This window comes from Zalophus californianus, chromosome 4 (genome assembly GCF_009762305.2).
Source record: "Zalophus californianus isolate mZalCal1 chromosome 4, mZalCal1.pri.v2, whole genome shotgun sequence".
Lineage (NCBI taxonomy): Eukaryota > Metazoa > Chordata > Mammalia > Carnivora > Otariidae > Zalophus > Zalophus californianus.
The window spans coordinates 400,420-419,528 of NC_045598.1; the positions used below are offsets into that span (position 1 = coordinate 400,420).

The 19,109-nt window shown below is 57.8% G+C and overlaps 2 protein-coding genes and 1 pseudogene across 2 annotated transcripts; 2 read left to right on the plus strand and 1 right to left on the minus strand.

The window, feature by feature from the left end:
* Positions 1-229: 229 nt before the first annotated feature.
* Positions 230-13,446, minus strand: INTS11 (integrator complex subunit 11). The gene is given in 21 exon segments (XM_035727192.1): positions 230-548; positions 664-793; positions 872-909; positions 911-1,015; positions 1,091-1,152; positions 1,238-1,285; positions 1,288-1,344; positions 1,474-1,636; positions 1,746-1,835; positions 2,265-2,348; positions 2,677-2,878; positions 3,267-3,329; positions 3,813-3,953; positions 4,220-4,254; positions 4,339-4,435; positions 7,859-7,937; positions 7,940-8,088; positions 9,725-9,743; positions 9,746-9,798; positions 10,282-10,384; positions 13,317-13,446. Coding segments are annotated over 21 exon segments (1,812 nt in total). The 5' UTR covers positions 13,345-13,446; the 3' UTR covers positions 230-482.
* LOC113932375 lies at positions 6,493-6,913 on the plus strand (annotated as a pseudogene).
* A 67-nt stretch (positions 13,447-13,513) lies between the features above and the next one.
* Positions 13,514-18,946, plus strand: LOC113932773 (ceramide-1-phosphate transfer protein). The gene is given in 5 exon segments (XM_027612170.2): positions 13,514-13,621; positions 15,381-15,518; positions 15,735-16,113; positions 16,115-16,183; positions 16,185-18,946. Coding segments are annotated over 4 exon segments (648 nt in total). The 5' UTR covers positions 13,514-13,621; positions 15,381-15,393; the 3' UTR covers positions 16,260-18,946.
* Positions 18,947-19,109: the final 163 nt, after the last annotated feature.

Genomic DNA, 19,109 nt, shown 5'->3' on the forward strand with positions numbered 1-19,109 from the left:
CAGCCTCTGTAGAAAATCTCCTGTGTCCTGCAGGGTTTACTGCACAGAAGCCACAGATAACCCCCAGATGCCCAGCTGAGGTCAGGGCGGCCATGACACACGCAGCCCTGCTGCCGGACCCCGCCCAGCTCTGCATGCCATGCAGGCCTCTTGCCTCCCGCCACCTCTTGTCTGCCACCGGTGAACTGCAGGAAAAGGGTTTGCGCGTCGAGAAGGGAAGAGCCATACAGCCTTTGGTGCGGTTTTTACTGGAAATTAATACCTCAGGAGCATCCACCCATCTCTTGGGGGCTCAGGAATAGAATAAAGGGTGATCAAGTCCCCAGGCCTATTTCTTTCCTCAGGCAAACAGGCACATGACACTGTGGTCTTGTCCTCACATGTGAGCAGCGGGGGGCTCCACATCAGGGGACAGAGGGAAGAGCTGAGGCACAGACATGGCCCTGGATGAAAGCCTAGGTCCCTTTGGTGACCAGCTGACCTCAGCTGGGGGCCTGGGGGAGGCCCTTCTTGAGCAGCGACGTGAGGTAACTTCCCAGCTCTTCATCCTAGAGGCAGATACAAAAGGAGGCAGTCATCGCACCTTCCCCGACCACCACACCTGGGCAGCCCCCGCCTATCCCGACCTGCCGGGAACAGGGCTCCCTGGGACCCACCACTCAACTGATAGGTCCAGGAGACCAGCAGCACCTTGGTGCCTGGGTCCTCTGAGTGGGCAGCAGCCTGGATGAGGATGGACTCCACGGTCACAGACCCATCGGGAAGGTGCTGCACGCAGTGGTCCTTGAGGACGCTGCGGGGAGGCACAGTGAGACCCCCACCTTGTGCCCCACTTCTTACCACCCCCAGAGCCAGGAGTGGGGGCACCCACCTCTTCAGGTGGCTATAGACCCGCATGGCCGTCTCCTGCCTCCTTGCGAGGGTCATGGAGATGCACACGGCAGGTAAAGCGCAGCTGGTGCTCGGCCAGGCCCAGCTCCTTGAGGGCCTGCTCTGAAGACACGAGCCGGAAATTCTGTGGGGGCAGGGGCAGGTCAGGGGGCCATCGGGGCACCCCTCACCCCCGCCCCCCAAGCACACGCACACTCACACTGTCCTTCATGATCAGAGTGCCATGGAGGAGCCGGGGCTTTTTGGCGTCAGGAAGCAGCCCTGTGGAGAAAGGGGGCAGGGATGGGAGCTGCCCACCTGCTGCGCCGCTGCCTTTCCCCTGCCCAGTGTGCCTTGCCTTGCATACCCTGTGCCATCTCCCGCTTTAGCAGCCCCAGCGAGATGCCCACGGGATGCTGGGGCTTGTGGGCAGCGTCACCGTCTCACCGTTGGCTGGCATGTAGCAGTTGACCCCTGGGCAAGAGTGGGAGGGGCAGAGAGCCTCAGTCCAGGCCATCGGGCCCTGCGCATGCTGACCCCATGGGTAGACCCTGCCCACATTCCCTGTATCGGCCAAGCCCACCCCATGCCTGGGCTGCTTACGGAATTCCTGCTCGATCTTCTGCTTCAGGAACTCCATCTTCTTGGCTTCCCCATGTACGAGCAGCACACTCTCGGGCTCTGCCTGGCCCACCAGCTGCATGATGCCTTTGGCATCGGCATGGGCGCTGAAGGACATGTACTCCACCTGCATCTTGACCTCCAACTGCAGCATCACAGCGCACACAGGGCCGTTACCACGATCAGCAGGCTCCAAGGGCTCCCCACCAACCCAAAAGGGGGCCCACAGAGCTGCTGGGGAAGTAGGGACTCACCACCTGCCGCCCCTCCATCTCCAGCTTGCGCTGCCCACTGAGGATCTTGTGGCCCACAGTGCCCTGCACGCAGTAGCCAGGCATGATGACCTGTGGGGGAGGGGGGATGGAGCTGGCAGCCACCCTGCAACACCGCCCCCCCCCAAGTTCGGCCTCAGGGGCTTCCTCCCTGTATGTCTCTCCACCCTGCCCTTCCTGCCTGTCAACCTATACCCTGAACAGCCCCTTTCCTTTGCCAGCAGCTCCTTATCCCAGGCCCACTACAGACCCAAGCAGGCTCAGGGTCTCGGCACAAGCCCACCCAGACCTGAGTACCACATCAGCTCAGGAGGCTAGAAGAGTTCACTGCCTGATAAAAGAGGCTGACACACAGCAATAGTCTGAGCTGCCTGGTGAGACACAAGCCCCAGGATACTAAGCCCTGTCCTGACAAACAGCAGTGTCCCCAAGCCAGGCAGAGCCCCAGTTCCCCCACCTCTGCCCAACCTCACAGGCCCTCTTGGGAGCTAGACCTCTTACCATGTTCTTCTCATTCCCTGCCCACTTCCGGAAGATCTGCAGGGACTGGCCAGCATGCAGCATGCCTGGGGTGGCAAACACGACCTGCGGGGGTGGGGTGGGGGTAGGGATGGCACAGCACCCGTCTGTCAGGGAACCAGTATTGGCCATGGGTCCAGCCCCTCCTCTGCCTCAAGAGCCTTCTGACCCTGCACCTGCCACAGGCTCTACCTTCTGACCTCCCCTCGTCTTTCCTCCAGCACAGTGCACCCCACTCCCTGAGGGAGACTTGCAGGCAAGGTCCCCTCGCATGTCCCAGACATGGAGGAGGTGCACATGTGTGGACAGTCAGCACTGGCCCCAGATGCCCCGGCATGGGCAGGCCTGACCTGGCTGCAACAGGCACAAGATAGCCATCCCAGCCCCTCCTGGCCAGGGCCTCACCATTGGGACCCGGGTTGTCAGCAAATGCCCGGTCAAAGGCTTTGATGTGCTTAAACTCAAACATGTTCCTCTGCACAAAGGTCTTACGGATCTTCTGGTTGGTCCAGGTTATGAAGAGCTTGTAGTAGTGGTTGGCCTTCTCTGTCAGGCCCGTGGAGAAGTAAATGGGGGCCTTTAGGTTCATGCGCTCCCTGTGGACAGTGCAGGGACCACAGTGGAGAAGGCTGCCAGGGAAGGGGCGGCCCATGTCACCCCTTACACCCTCAGCCTGGTTGTGTCCGGTGGGAGGAACAATGTCTCCCTCATGTCTCCCACCTCAGCCTACTTCCTTCTGTAAAACGCTGGTTCTGATGAAATGACACAGAGCATGGTTGGGGGGCGGTGTGGAACAGCATATGACACAGGCCTCCTGGCTTGGGCGGGCACCCCCACAGAGATGAAGCACCCTGACTATACCTGACAGCTGCCAGTGCTACAGCCGATGCTCTGCCTAGAGCTGGACTGAGGACCCGGACACCGGCATCCCCACTAATGTCCACTCAGGCCACGGTTCCCAGAAACCAATCAGGCTGCACCTACCAGAACGTCTCCAGCAGGATGCAGAGTTCCTGAGCTCGGCCCAGCGCAAACACAGGGATCAGCCCTGCAGGGGGATGACAAGGCTGGCTCAGGCAGGAGTCCCTGGCCATGCTGCCTACCCAAGTTGAGCCCACATCTGACCATAATGGGCTCACTGGTAGCTCTGAGGGTCAGAGGCTGCGTCCACTGAGAGGTCATAGCCGGCATCCCTGAGAGCCCGAGGCCCTTTGTGAGCTACAGGTAAGGTCCCCACAATGCCCGCAAGTCCTGCTCCCAGCCACAGTCTGTCCCCAAATGACCATGGTGGATATTCTGGCCAGCCCTGGTCTGGGATCTGAGGTGAGGGGTGAATAAACACCCCGCTAGTCTTCGGAGAAGTTTTTCTTCCTAACGCTAAGCAAATCTTCCTCCCTGCATGCCCAGAACACACAGCACCCATCTCCTGACATGCCAGAGGTTGCTGAAGGACTGTGTAGCATGGTCAGGGTGGGCACATGGCCCAGAGCCCTGCCTGGCACCCTGCCTGGCACTCTGCCTGCACCAGTTACCTTCCCGCCATGTTCCACGGCCTCGTGGACCTTCTTCAGAAAGTCTCGCTCCCGGCAGCGTTTGGAGTCCCGGATGGTTGTGGCGTATGTAGATTCTGTGATGAGCAGGTTGGGGCGGCATTTGTCAATCCAGGCAGCTCTATAACAGAGGTGGGCATGACCGGAGGGGGACCAATCCACATGGCTGCAAGGCTAGGAGCAACACAACGGACCCCAGCCACAGCTTCCCTGGACCCTCTGTCAAGCAGCACACTAGGGGAAACAGTAGGAAGAGACTCTGCCGTGCACAGAGGACACGTGGCAGAAACCAGCGCGCAGGCTGCTCGGGCACCCAGCACATCCCCGAGCATCAGTGCACTCCTGGGGGTCCCCACAGGAATGAAACAAACACACCAGCCTACTCACCCCAAATGCCGGTCCGGGGTCATATTATAATCACCCTGGCAAAGAATGTGGCGGTTAAAATGGGGTGCCTCCTCTCCCCAGCCAAGCAGTACCCCTGTGCCCCAAGTGTTTCCACTGACCGTGTAGACCACAGACTCTGAGCCCACTTTAATCTGGAACATGGCTGCCCCCAGCACGTGGCCTGCATAGTAGGCCTTGATTTCAAGTTCATCGTCCCACCTACAGAGGAGAGGGCTCAAGTCAGGTCTTCAGGCTATGCTGGGTAGGTGGTCAGTTAGAAGATGGCAGAGGGACCAGGGAGGTGGACACTTGGGAGGCAGAGGGCGGAAAAGAAGAACATGGTTCCAAGCCTTTCATCATTTCCTGTTACTCACACACAATGTCCAGTTCTCAACCAAAAGCAACCAAACATAAGCGATGAGACAACACCATGAAAAACAAGAGACGCAACAGTCTAGAGAAGCAGACTCAGGACTCCTAGAGTTTTCAGACACAGAGTTTAAGAGGGCTGTGATTAATATATTCAGAGAACCTAAAAAACAGAATTAAGAATGTTGACCAAAAAACCTAGAAATTATTTTAAAAAGTAGAAATTCTAAAGCCAGAAACTATAATTACCCCCAATAAAGAACTGAATGGATGAATTTAATAGCATGTTATATATAACTGAAGAATATTAATGCACTAAAATATATAGAAAAGACTATCTCTAGCACAGAGCACAGAAAGATGCATGAGGGAAGGTCTGGGGCCCTGGGCTGGAGGAGGACAATGGGCAGGAGCGACACTGGAAGAACCTGATGAACGACATCAGTCACAGACCCAAGAGGCTTACACCTGGAAAGGTTGAATAAGAACCACATGCAGGTCCATCATAGCAACCCACCAAAGAAAAGGGCATAATCCTACAAGCAGCCTAAGATTAAAGATCCTCTTTCAAACAGTGAATAAAAAGACATATTCAAAGTACTGAGAAGAAGTAATTGCCAAACTAGAATTCCACACGTAACGAAAAAAGTCCTTCAGGAACGAGGGTGAAGGGGCGCCTGGGTGGCTCAGTCAGTTAAGCGGCTGCCTTAGGCTCAGGTCATGATCCCAGGGTCCTGGGAATGAACCCCTGCCTCGGGCTCCCTGCTCAGTGGGGAGCCTGCTTCTCCCTCTCCCTGCCGCTCTGCCTACTTGTGCTGTCAAATAAATCTTAAAAAAAAAAAAAAAAAAAGGAATGAGGGTGAAGCAGATCCATCTGCAGACAAATAAAAGCAAATTCACTGCCAATAGATCCATACTGGTGTTCTTCAGGAAGAAGGTAAATTATCTCAAATAAAAAGTGAAGAACACAGGAAATAGGGTAAATACAGAGATGACGCCTAGCAAACCTGACTTTATTAATATTAGTAATAATGTCCTGCTAGATTTCACATATACTGAGTACATTTTTTTTAAAGATTTATTTATTTGAGAGAGCGAGAATGACAGAGAGAGAGTACATGAGAGGGAGAGGGTCAGAGGGAGAAGCAGGCTCCTCGCCGAGCAGCGAGCCTGATGCGGGACTCGATCCCAGGACCCCAGGATCATGACCTGAGCCGAAGGCAGTCGCTTAACCAACTGAGCCACCCAGGCGCCCCAATATACTGAGCACATTAAAATAAGGGCAGATAATAGTCTAAGTTAGGGAAGGGATAAAAAGATTTAAAATGTTCTAAGACCCTTTCCATTATCTAGAGGCAAAACCTCCAAATACCTTAGATTTTTGTTGTCATGGATGCACTTTGTAAACTCTACCCACTATGAGAATTACAAGAGAATAAAATTACTAACCAAATAAAAGAAATAGAGGGGCGCCTGGGTGGCTCAGTCGGTTAAACGTCTGCCTTCGGCTAGGTCATGATCCCGAGGTCCCTGAGATGGAACCCCGTGTCGGGCTTCCTGCTCAGAAGGGGTGTCTGCTTCTCCCTCTCCCTCTGCCCTTCCCCCCTGTTCATGTTCTTGCTCGCTCGCTCATTCTCTCTAATAAATAAATAAAATCTTTAAAAAAGAAAGAGAGAGAGATAGAAATTTAAAAAAACAATCCAAAGAATGCAATAAGAGAAAGAAAAAACAGAGAACAGGCAAGACAAATAGGAAGCAAATGGTAAGAGAGTAGAGCTAAACTCAAAGTTTTCTTATTAATGTAGAGTCCCAAATGCTCCATCTGGACAAGTTATCAGAATAGATTAAAAACAACAACAACAACAACAAAACCCTCTTTTGCTCTGGCCCGTTGCACTGGCAGGATGGGCAAGAGTTGCAGTCTTCACACTGCCAGGAAGCTTCGCAGCCACTGATGAGATCAGAAGGGATGTTATGAACAGTATGAGAAAACCCCATTCAGGCACAGCCCTGAGGCCAACCCTTTTGGAGGTGCTTCCCATGCAAAGGGAATTGTGCTGGAAGAAGTAGGAGTTGAAGCCAAATAGCCAAATTCTGCCATCGGGAAGTGTGTCAGGGTCCAGCTGATCACGAATGACAAAAAAAAATTGCAGCCTTTGTATCCAAAGATGGCTGTCTGAATTTTATTGAGGGAAATGATGAAGCTGTAGTTGCTGGATTTGGTCACAAAGGTCATGCTGTCAGTGACATTCCTGGAGTTTGCTTTAGGACCGTCAAAACAGCCAACCTTTATACAAAGGCAAGAAAGGAAAACCCAGATCCTAAGTTTGATGGCGAACACATGACAACAATAAATTTTTATATGCCAAAAAACCCACAAAAAACAAGCAAACAAAAAAACAAATTATAGGGCGCCTGGGTGGCTCAGTCGGTTAAGCGACTGCCTTCGGCTCAGGTCATGATCCTGGAGTCCCGGGATCGAGTCCCCGCATCGGGCTTCCCTGCTCAGCGGGGAGTCTGCTTCTCCCTCTGACCCTCTTCCCTCTCGTGCTTTCTATCTCTCATTCTCTCTCTCAAATAAATAAATAAAATCTTTAAAAAAAACAAAAACAAAAACAAATTATACGCCACTTAAAAAGACCTACATTTAAAACATGACGCAGTAAAACTGAAAGTAGAACAATGGAAAAAGACATACTACGCAAATAGCCAAAGATGAGAAAGGTGAGAATGGTGGGGTGTTACCAGAAACACAGACTTTAAGGTAAAAGACGTTATTAAGGATAAACACACATACTTCGTGTTGACAAGTAATTAAACCAGAAATAACTAAAAATAGACAGATACCTGTTAACAAGCAATACCCACTGACTCTAAGGAGAAACAGACAAAATCTATAATCTTTGTGATAAAACTTTTCCCAATTTGATTGCATTTGCCTGCTTAAAACCCTTCACTTCCTTGCTGACCCGCACACAACAGTTACTGAGACAAAACGCAAACTCCACAGCCCAGGACTGGCTGCCCTTCGGGGCTTGCCCACCTCACTGTCCAGTCTCTGCCCCCCACTGCCCCTGGCCGGCACACCCTCTTGGATGCACTCGGGCTCAGAGCTGGGGTGAGCAGCAGAGGTTCCACATGTTTGATGGGCGCTTGGCACGCTGCCCTGTGTGCCCCTGAATCTGGGCTGGGACCCCACATGCCTGCCCAATGCTGCCTCCTGGTGGGCAGTACCCAACAGACAGCAAGATGGGGCCTGTTAGGACCCTGACCTGGACTGTCTGGTGCAGGTGCACAGCGACCACCTTCTTCATACAGTCCTTGATCATCTGGGAGGTGAAGAAGTTGCCTCGCCCTTCTTGTCCACAGCAATCTTGCGGTAGTCCTCCAGCAGGATGGGGCAGATGGCCTGGGTGGGGTGGGTCATGTAGATGGGCCCATCGTAGCCCACCATCTCGCTGAAGTAGGGAAGTGCCCCACAGTGGTCCAGGTGGAAGTGGCTGCAGGTGCAACACAGGTCAGTCCAAGGCCACTGCTCCCCAACAAGCCTGCTCCCCACAGCTCCTCCACACCAGCACAGGCTCGTGGCCATTGCACCCATTCATGCATTTGTACACTGACTGCCTACTGTGTATCAGATGCCACCCTCAGTACCACAGAGTGAGGAGTGAGCAAAACAGATAAAAACTACTACCTCCCTGGAACTTAGAATCGAAGTGTCTGATAAAGCAGGGGCCGTTAAAGGTAACGCTTGCATCAGACAGGCACGTGTTCTAGAGAGTAACAAAAACAGCTAAAGAGCACAAGGCGTCTCTGCTGGAGCGGCAGGAAGACCCCACGGCACGTGAGCCACAGCAGGAAGGCGCGGGGCAGACCCACAGCACGTGAGCCACAGCAGGAAGGCGCGGGGCAGACCCACGGCACGTGAGCCACAGCAGGAAGGCGCGGGGCAGACCCACGGCACGTGAGCCACAGCAGGAAGGCGCGGGGCAGACCCACGGCACGTGAGCCACAGCAGGAAGGCGCGGGGCAGACCCACGGCACGTGAGCCACAGCAGGAAGGCGCGGGGCAGACCCACGGCACGTGAGCCACAGCAGGAAGGCGCGGGGCAGACCCACGGCACGTGAGCCACAGCAGGAAGGCGCGGGGCAGACCCACGGCACGTGAGCCACAGCAGGAAGGCGCGGGGCAGACCCACGGCACGTGAGCCACAGCAGGAAGGCACAGGGCAGAGGGAAGACAGTGCTGTGTGTCCACGGATGAGGCAGACCCGCCGCATGCCAGCCCATGTCCAAGAAGAAACCGAGACCACGAGAGCCTCAGAGCAGCTGAGGATGGGGCTGCCTCATGTCAGCAGCTCCTCTGGTTTGCAGGGTGCAGGGAGAAGACCGGCAGGAGGCTGCTGTGGGCATCTGGCCACATGGCAAGAGTCAGGGTCAGGAAAAAGACTGGACCCCATAAACTGTGGACTGTCTGGGTGGGGTGTGAGGAATAGGAGGAAAAAGGAAAGCCCACTCAGCCAGGTTGGCAAGGTCACCGCACCAGCGGGGGCCAGACCATGAGTCTGGAGGTCAGGGGCAGGGTGGATGGCAAGGTACAGAAATCTGGGAGGATCAAGGACCGAAAGGGAGGGTGTGGTCACTGCTGCCAAATGCTGCTGAGAGGCTGAGTGAGGAGGGCCTGAGAAGTAGCCCAGGTGCTCACACATGAAATGCACCACCTCAGCATTGGGGGGGGAAGGAGCGGTCTCCCTGCCATAGGCCTATTGCCCTAATACAGCCTCATCTTCCTGGGTAGCTGGGCTCTCATCCATGACATTTAGGGGCAGAGCCAATAGGCACATGCAGCACAGTGTGCCCCCCTGGCTCCACAGTGTTGACCAAAGCCCACCAAGGAGCAACTGTGAATACGTATAACCTCATGCAAATACACGGCCTCCAGGACCACTGTCCAGAGGCAGGGAGGGCCAGCCCTGGGGGTGTGCCACGTCAGCAACCTGGAACAAAACCCAGGCCTCCAACACCCTGCAGCTGCAGCCTCCCCGGGCCACGAGTGGCTCCTAGGCTCCTGGGGGTCCTCCAGGTGGGGCTAGATGTGAGCCCACACACTATCACTAACAGCCGACAGGTGCCCACCTGATGATCACACAGTCAGGAAGTCGGTCAGCCGGCCGTTGCGGGTGATGTAGGAGAAGTCAGGGGAAGCGCCTCTGACAAGCCAAGAGAAAGGGTCAGAATGTAGTTAGTTGCCCTGGGTCAGCCGCTGCTCCGGAGAGCGGCTCCCAGGAGTGGGGAATGAGGGCAGAGGCTGAGCCTGGCCAGCCACACCAGGACCATTGACTGCTCACAGACTCCAAGTACACAGGAAGGGTCAAACTGCCAGCACCAGTCACCAAGCCAGAAGCCCTGCCTGGGGAGTGCCGAGCTGCCCCCTATGACTCTGCAGGAGCCCGAGAGCCCTGCTCTGGTACACACCAAGCCTTCCACAGAGGGCACCCCATCTGTCAAGTGAGGCAGGGGGACTGCCGGGGAATGCAGTGACCCCAGACCCACCTGCCTCCTCCCACTGCCCACTTGCCCAGACTCCCTATGCCATGGGTCAGAGCCTGAGGCTTGGAAGCCTGGGATCCTGCTAAGAACAGCAACAAGGAGCAGGCTGAACGAGCTCCCTCCAGGCTACCTTCCCTCAGGACCTCACGTCATCATTGAAGCCCATGTGCATTCCGCAGTCCAGCATGACGTTCTTGCCCGCGATGGAGACCAGGATGCAGCTTCGGCCCACATCTTGGCCAGCCCCTGAAAAGGAAGATGGCATGAGGTGCTGCCACCCCCACATCCTTCTCCCTGCTGGTGCAAGCGATGGCCCCAGCCCCAAGACCAAGGCCCAGCCACTTGCCTCACAGCTCCACTGGGAACGCTGGGTCCCCGACGCTGCAGAACCCTCAGTGGGCTGGGAAAAGTAGACCCCCATAGCTGTTGTGCAGATGATGTGTGAGGCACTGCCACCATCACCTCTACACACAGGCCAGGGAAATGTGCAGGGAAGGGGCGAAGTACCAAGACTGCCAAGCGAGTTCTAGGCCCCCATGCCCTCCCCTGCTACACCTCCAGCCTCAGGCCCTGCCACTACCACCTAGGTCAGATGGAAAAAGACCCTCACCTCTTGAGGGAGCAGCCCACCTGCTGCGGCTGACGGGAGCCTTCAAAGGCCAGGGGGCCGTGTAACAGGTGCTGGACTGTGGTCCTGGCACTTAATAGGGGTAAGCCAGCACTCCACAGGGCATCACCACCCCTCCTGAAAACTCAACTGGGGTCATATCTGGGGCTATGGGGCCCTCTCCCCCAGGACCTACTCTCAGGAGGCATCAAGCACCTCCAGGTGGTTTCACTGCAGATGGACACCTGTGAGGCTTTAGCCCGGCCATGGCGAGACATAGCCCCAGCGTCCAGCAATGACCAAATACAGTAGCCACAGTGCATATGGCCCACCACCCACACCCCCTCAGGGCACCCACAGCCCAAACTTAACCTGAGTCCTATCCACGTTCCTGACTTCAAGCCCTACCCATCTGCTTCAGCCTCAGCAGGGCATATCCCAGCCACCTTCTCTAGCCATTTGTCACCTCCTCTAGGGTCTGGAGGCCCAAGAAGAAAGGGACACAGCCTTGCAGGGCCTGATGACAGCAAATGACCTGCTTTCCATCTTGATCCTACAAGTCTCCCTCTGCCAGCCACCTGAACCTTCTGTTAGCACCACACACATCAAGGTGGCCCCAGAACAGGACCCAGGCTGGTCCTTGAGAAGTTTCAGTCATCCATGACAACAGTCAGTGATCCCAGCCAAGAGCTTCGTCCTGCGTGCTTCAGGCAGCCAGCCATAGGCCCAGAGGTCTCTCATAAGCCTGCTCCGCCCCACCAGGACAATGCAGGGTCTCAGCTGTCTGCTCCCTCCTGCATCTTTAGCCCTAAAGCTGAGCCCAGCGCAGAGGCCTCCAGACATTTATGGCGGGGGGAAGGGGAGGGCTGCCCCTCTTTACAGAGGACATGAAGGCACAGAAGTCATGGGATCAGCCCATGGACACATGGCTCCTAAGCATGGGGCCAGGGATGGTTTTCTGGACTCCAGAGCTCAGCTCTTAGGCAATGGCCCCCTGCTCCCACCCAGGACTCACAACCATCCCAGGGAGCAAGGAGAGTGGCCCACCCTGGGCAGCAGATATGGGAAACAGAGTCTAGAGCACACAAAAGGAGGCAGAACTCAGGAGAAAACAAAGGTGACTTCATATCCACAAGAGTCTGTTTCAGGGCAAGGAGACAATGACCATGTAGGTAAGACATACACTGAGTCCATCAGGTAGAGTTTAGGCCCTGGAGAAGATTAAGGCAAGGAGGGGACACAGAAACTTCCAGACCCACACCCGGAAAGTCCTCCTTAAAATGACTTCTGAGCAGGGTGGAAAGAGACAGCCAGGAGGTGGGAGGGGCAGCTGTGCAAAGGCTGTGTGGCAGGAGGGACGCAGGACTCTCTGTACCTGGCCCACAGGACCAGGGAACCCATAAGGCAGAAGCTGACAAAGGAAGACAATAGAGAAGGAGTTCTGCTTTGATGGTGCTATGGCCTCGGGAGCACGGCCAGGTGCAGACTGGGGTAACAGAAGCGGGCAGATAGAACTGTTCAGAGAGAGTGAGTGGTGAGAAAGTGGGCCAAATCATGAAGGGGCAGGCCGCAAAGTGTGATCCGAGGAGGCCCCTGGAAGGGCGCCAAAGGCAGGGGGAGTGTGGGGTCTCCGCACCCCAGAGGGGACCCTGTGCCAAAAGCTAGGAGAGGCTGTTGCAAGGGTGATCTGTATGGCACCGTGGAGATGCGTACCCTGACCTGGTAGGCCAGGAGCAGGGGTGTGCAACACCTCAGTGTCCACACTGGGGGCTGGGGGGGCTTTGTGACAAAGAGCTCACACCACGAGAAAGGATATGGAGTTGTGTGGAGCATCTGTACAGGAAAATGCTCCCCACACATGGCCCGGTGTAGGAGGCAGGTTCTGGAAAGCCCAGAGCACGGATGCAGGAAGAATGCCAGAGAGCTCTAAGGGCTGGCCACCAGAATGCAAAATGATAACCCCAGTTGTTTCTGGGACCCTGGATTCTCAGTGACCTTTCCTCCTTCAGTGTTCTGCACTCTGGGCCTTTAAAAGTGTGCATTTATATCTTTTACAAAATGCAAAGTTTCTTAAAAAAAACGAAAGAAACAAAAAAACGTTGCAGAGGTCCAGCTGCCAAATAAATAAGACAAGGCTGAACTGAGAGCGGAGGGCTGGACTGGGCAGACGGGAAGCTGCAGGTAACGGGTGCGACACAGATGCAGGAGGGGGAAGGAAGCAGAGGCGGGGAACGAAGGCCACCTGAGGCACCAGGCCATGCGGACAGACGCCGGCGCAGCGAGGAGAGACCCTGTGGCTCTCGGGGACGGCGTCCGGAGGGCGGACCCCAGGAGCAGCTGCCCGCCTTCGGACCCACCCCTTTTCACGGTGAGGAGAGCTGGGACGCAGCAGCACAGCAGCGGGCCGACCCCCGAGCCCCTCCCTCGGGAGGGGGAGCCCGGCGCGAGGCCTCCGCTGACAACAGCCGGGGGCTCCGCGGACCGGGCCAGCCCTCTGCGTCCCCGCGGCTCGTCCCCCAGACCACCGCCCGGCCCCGCGCCCGCGAGGCCGGCCAAGCGCGCCTCACTCACCCAGAGGAGTGACCCTGATCTCGGGCATGCTGCCGCGCGCGCTCCCAGGCCCCGTAGCCTCTGCCCTCACAGAGCCCGCACAACCACCGCGGCCGGACCCCGACCCGCCGCGCCGTACCGCGCAGGCGCAGCCCCAACGGCGCCAGCTTCCGGTGCGCCCGCCGGAAACGCCGGCCAACGCGTCGAGCCTCCGGATTGGGCAGCCGGCAACCAATCCCGGGCGTCAGGGAGGTGGCCGGGGGCGGGGCAGCGAGTCCCCCGGCAGCGGCGGCGGCGGCACAGGTGAGCGAGCGGTGGCGGCACAGGTGAGCGGAAGGGCGGCAGGCTCGGGCCCGGGGCCAGGGAGCAGAGCCCAACCGAACTGGGCAGGTGGGCCTGGGCATCGCCAAGGGCCAGGCGCGGGAGGGGCGGCCGAGGGCCTGGGTCCCACGCCTCCCCGGACCCGGGGCCCCTGCTCAATCCCTGGGCCTCAGCTGGAGCAGGGCCCGCCCAGGACTGGGGCCCCACCCTACCCGAGCCCGGGGTCCGAGCCCGGCGCCACCTGGAGCTCCCTTCCCGAGCAAGACTTGCAGGGCTTCCTGGACAGGGCTTCACTCCTACCCGCTGGGCCTGGGGTCCTAGTGTGGGGTGCCCTCTTCTGGGAGCCTTCAGCCTGCTGTCCAACCAGAGAGCTGCGGGGCTCAGGCAGCCCTCCTGCCGAGACTTGACCTTGGGGCTGTAGGCTGACCCTGCGGAGCCTTGGTGGTGCCCTGCATCACCTCCCCAGAGCTGGCAGGCTGCCTGCCCCGGGCTGCACAGCCAGTGTCCTTCCTGTTGTTTGCAAGTTCTGAAAAGCTCCCAGCAGCTCCTCTGCGCTGCTGGCTCAGGTTCTAGACAGGAAAGCCAGGCCCACAGGATGTCTGGTGTCCAGGAAGGTAGCCCTGAAGGCCTCAGAGGCCATCTGCTCAGTGGACGGAAAGACAGGCCCTGAGAGAGGGGAGGGGCGTGCCGGAAGTCGCTGGAGCACTGTCTTCCTGAGGCTGGGCACGACTGTCCCCCACACCTGAAGACAGGGTGAGCTCACCTCTGGGAGCTTGGCCCAATGCCAGGGGCCTCCAGGGCCTCAGCAGCCACTAGGCCCCATCAGGTTGCTCCTGGCATCCTGGGTGGTGAGATGCTGCTGAGTCTCCAGGGGACCATCAGAGCCCAACCCCAGTGCCTGCCCTGGGCACCCAGGAGGGCAGAGGCTGGGTTGCCCTGTGGCACCTATTCAGTGTGTGGGCCCTTGAATGTTTATGGAGTGACTGTAGGAATGTGAGCAGAATCCTGGGCAAGACTCTGGCCTAGAGCACTTCCGGAAGGTTCCTTGGGGCTGGGGGAGGGCCTTATGGCTGTCTTCAGAGTGTAGAAGACCTCTGGCCCAGCTGCACTTCCGTGTGGCACCTGTATGGCTCCAGTGAAAAGATTGGGGTCTGTCAGGCGCGCTGACCCTGCAGTCTCTGCTCAGGGCCCAGCCCAGCTGGCCACACTTCCTGGCCCTCGACCTCGCTCTACTGTCTCTTTTTTCATAGTACTTATCTTTTCTTACCTACCATGTTGGACTTTTCTGGCTTTCTCCAAGAATATCGCCCTGATAGGAAGTACTGTTTGCCTCACAGGCCATCCACCCTGGGAGGGTGCTTGGCTCTGGGCAGAGACTCAGCAGATATTTCTCAGCTGGTAAAAACACACACACTCTGGTGAGAGAGACAACAGTGAACAAGCAAGAAAACATGAGTGGAGATGTCTGCCATAGATCAAAGCAGAGTGGTTTGACCGGCTGAGTGACGGGAGGGGTGGTGCTAAGATCTGTGGACGTGTGTTCCAGGCCCAGGGCACGGCAAGCACCAGGTCATTATGTCCGAGCATGTGGCCCAGGCAGAGTGAAGTAGGCTCCCGGGGAGAAGGGGCTGACGGGGGACGGGGCCCACTGTGGGCTTTCAGTTGCTTTCTGACTGCTCTCCCCGCCACCCTGAAATAGTGGCCCAGGAAGGGAGCTGACTCACAGGGAGACAGCCCGCCAGCCTGACTTCCTTTGTGTTTCAGTACGAACTAAGAAATGGATGGCTTAGAATCGGACTTCAACCTGAAAGTCGTCTTAGTCAGTTTCAAGCAGTGTCTCAATGAGAAGGAAGAGGTGCTGCTGGATCACTACCTCGCCGGCTGGAGGGGGCTGCTGGTCAGGTACTTTTGGGGGGCACTGCCTTGTGGGGCCCACACTTCCCATGTGCTGTGCACACCCAGCTCCCACCTGCTTGGGGCTGGTCAGCCGTTCTCATGCACCACTTGGCCGGCAGCACCGAGCCTTCTTACCCCTGCCTGCAGGGGGACGTGTGCCCCAGGAGGTTGGGGGCGGTCTCCCCCTGCACCTGGGCTGAACTCCTACTTCCCCTCGAGCAGGTTCCTGAACAGCCTGGGAGCCATCTTCTCCTTCATCTCTAAGGATGTCACCGCGAAGCTGCAGATCATGGATCGTCTGCGCAGCGGCCCCCAGCGGGAGCCCTACAGCAGTCTGCAGTCCATGGTGGCCTACGAGGTGGGCAACCAGCTGGTGGACCTGGAGCGGCGCTCCCGCCACCCTGACTCGGGCTGCCGGACGGTGCTTCGGCTGCACCGTGCCCTGCGCTGGCTGCAGCTCTTCCTGGAAGGCCTGCGCACCAGCCCCGAGGATGCCCGCACGGCCGTCCTCTGCACGGACTCCTACAATGCCTCTCTGGCGGCCTACCACCCCTGGATCATCCGCCGGGCTGTCACCGTGGCCTTCTGTACGTTGCCCACCACGCAAGGTCTTCCTGGAGGCCATGAACGTGGGGTCCCCGGAGCAGGCTGTGGAGATGCTGGGCGAGGCCCCTGCCCTTCATCGAGCATGTCTACAATGTCTCCCAGAAACTCTACGCTGAGCATTCCCTGCTGGATCTGCCCTAAGGGCCAGCAGGCCAGGTGGGGCAGGTTTCCCCTGCAGAGCTGGGCTGGGGCAGCCGGCACCCATCAGTCCCACCATGGAGATCTGTGAGTGCCCCAGGAATGGGAAGAACACCTCTCCCCTGCTAGCCAAGCCTGATCAGAGCCACGGGCACAGCATGGCCCTCTCGGGCTGTGCTTCTGGCCTATGGCATGTAGGCCCTGGCAATCTACTCCGCCCTTATCACCTTGCTCTGCCCAGGGGCATCTTTGCTTTACCCTCAGCTGAGTTACATATGTGGTCCAATCAGGCCTCACCCAGACGGTGAGGTGTAGAAGGCAGGGCGGGAAGGGGCAGGAATCAGCATTCATGGAAAAGCCAGAGAAGCTGCCCGCTGCCTGTGAGCCAAGTCGTGAAATGGGGCCAAGTCACAGGTCCCTGCGGCACAGAGACTTCATTCTGCTTGCCAGCAAGCACCTTCAGCAGGTGCTTGTCCACCCCTGGCCCACCTCTGTGTCCGTACCCAGGTACCCTCGGGCCCCCTGCACTCAGGGCTAGTCGTCCCCAGGACAGGGATAGAACCCTTGGGCAGCCCTTGGCAGTGTAGGCTCCCTCCCGGTCCCTCACGTCCTTACTAGCCAGGGCCCCACATGTCCTTGGCAGCAACAGCCAGGAACTAAAGCCCTGAGCAGAGGCCTGCCCTGCCTCTCTGCACTCTCATCAGCTGCCCCCCGCGGCCACACTGTCAGTTGGGTGCCCCCCCCCAGGCAACTGCCTGCGAATCTGCACAGCACAGCCCAGAGCTCTACAGAGCCCACAGCTCTGCCGGTCCAGGGCTAGCCCTCTCCCTCCCGTCATCCAGCGAGAGGCTGTGTTCCCTCCTCCCTGCCCCTTGCTGCCCCAGCCCCACAGAGCTCAGGAGACCCAGGATGAGATAGCACACGGAGAGAGCCTGGACCGGATGCCCAGCACGTGGGGGCCTGGCCTGGCCTACTGGCTCTTCACTGTGAGCTCAGGCCCCTCGATGCCAAGGGGACCGTATCCACCATGCAGCAGATGTACATACGTGTCAGCTTGCAGAGACCCTGGGAAAGTGTAATTGTTTTTCCAACATCAATAAAGGCCACTTACAGAGCAGGCAGTGCACTCCAGGGTGGAGGTATTTTGTGTCAGGCGGCCTGCTTACTAAAGGGAGGAGGGGCGTGACCCCATGGGGCTGAGGCCCTACTGCGAGGCTCACAGGGCAGTGTCAGCCACGGGGACGGGTGGCCTATCCTGGCCAGCATGGGGCAGGGGGGTGCGGCCTGTCTGTGCTTGTGTGGCCTCTAGCTTGGTCCCTCGAACCCCCGCCAAGGTCCATGTCATTATCCCCATTTTATAGGTAAGAAAACAATTACCCAAGGGGCTGGGTTGGAAGGGCAGGTCTGAGGGCCCACAAAACCTGTGCAGGGGAGGGGCTCTGAGCCACAGCAGGGGTTGGGACAGAAGGAGGGTCCATGTCAGGCAGCATGCTCTCGGACACTCCAGTGTCAGTCCCAAATAGCAGTGTCCAATGCCAGGTCCCCTCTGCCACCTCCAGGCCTGCTGCTTCGCCCTGTCCCACAGGGACGGCAACCAGCCCGCCTGCTCCCCATCCTGTGGCTGGAGATGACCATGAGGGCTGCACACGTGTGCACCCAAGTGCATACAGATGTACGGGCCACGCACCGGCATAGGCGTCATATGTGTGTGTGTTGCGTGTGTGTTGCACACGTATGTGCATGCCCTGAGCGTGCCATGCAGCTTGGTCCCTCCCCACAGGCAGCAAAGATCAGATCCCAGACCATCTCCTATAAACATCTGCCAGGGTTGAGACCACCCAGAGCTCCTACTCCTCTCCAGGGGCATCGGTAGCCTCCCCCAGTTCCTCTGGGTGCCTACTGGGCACCCCCACACCTGAACCTCGTGTCAGGTCTCCAGGGCAACCCAGAGGCTAAGTAGGAACTGCTGCTGGCACATCTTTTGGGGCTCACCTGCACACACCTGGTGCTGACCCAGCTTCAGAGGCCCATTTGGTTATAGCCTTTCCTCCCTCGTTTGCATGCACGGTCCTGCAGGCCCAGCTGTGCCCCCTGTCCCCGGAGGAGGCACCTGCTCTGTCAAGAGCCCAGGCAGGGTGTGGGCAGAAACCAGCCTCAGGGTCCCTGAAGTTTCTAGGCAACAGCCCAGCCCTGTTCTCATACAAGCTGAGAGGCCACAGCCCCCACCCTGGGGCCCTCCCCACCCCAGCCACAGGATGGAGAGCTGGCAGGCTGTCTGGCCACTGTCCTCCTGGCTGGTCTGCCCCCTGAGCCTGCAGGTGGAGCCACCCCTGCAGCCCACCCCACACCCCAAACCCCCCGCGACTAACAGTCCTCCCCAGGGCTGGAAGAGGTGTTTCTGTACCTACTTATCGGGGCACTGGCACCTCCCCCAGGCAGCTAGAGACCCCAGGATCCTCTGGCGGAGAAGTCCTAAGTGTCCCTCCTCCTTTCCAGGAATGCGGTGGGTGCAAAGGGGCTTGGGCACAGGCAGGTAACAAGATCATGATCAGTGGTTGCTCAGAGCCTGCCTGCCCAGGTCACTGTCAGCCAGAGAGCCTGTGGGTGGGTGACATCAGGATAAAAGAGTCCAAAGAGGGGCGCCTGGGTGGCTCAGATGGTTAAGCGTCTGCCTTCAGCTCAGGTCGTGATCCCAGGGTCCTGGGATCGAGTCCCACATCAGGCTCCCTGCTCCTTGGGAGCCTGCTTCTCCCTCTGCCTTTCTCTCTCTCTCTGTCTCTCAGGAATAAATAAATAAAATCTTTAAAAAAAAATAAAATAAAAGAGTCCAAAGAGCACAAACCTATGGGGCCC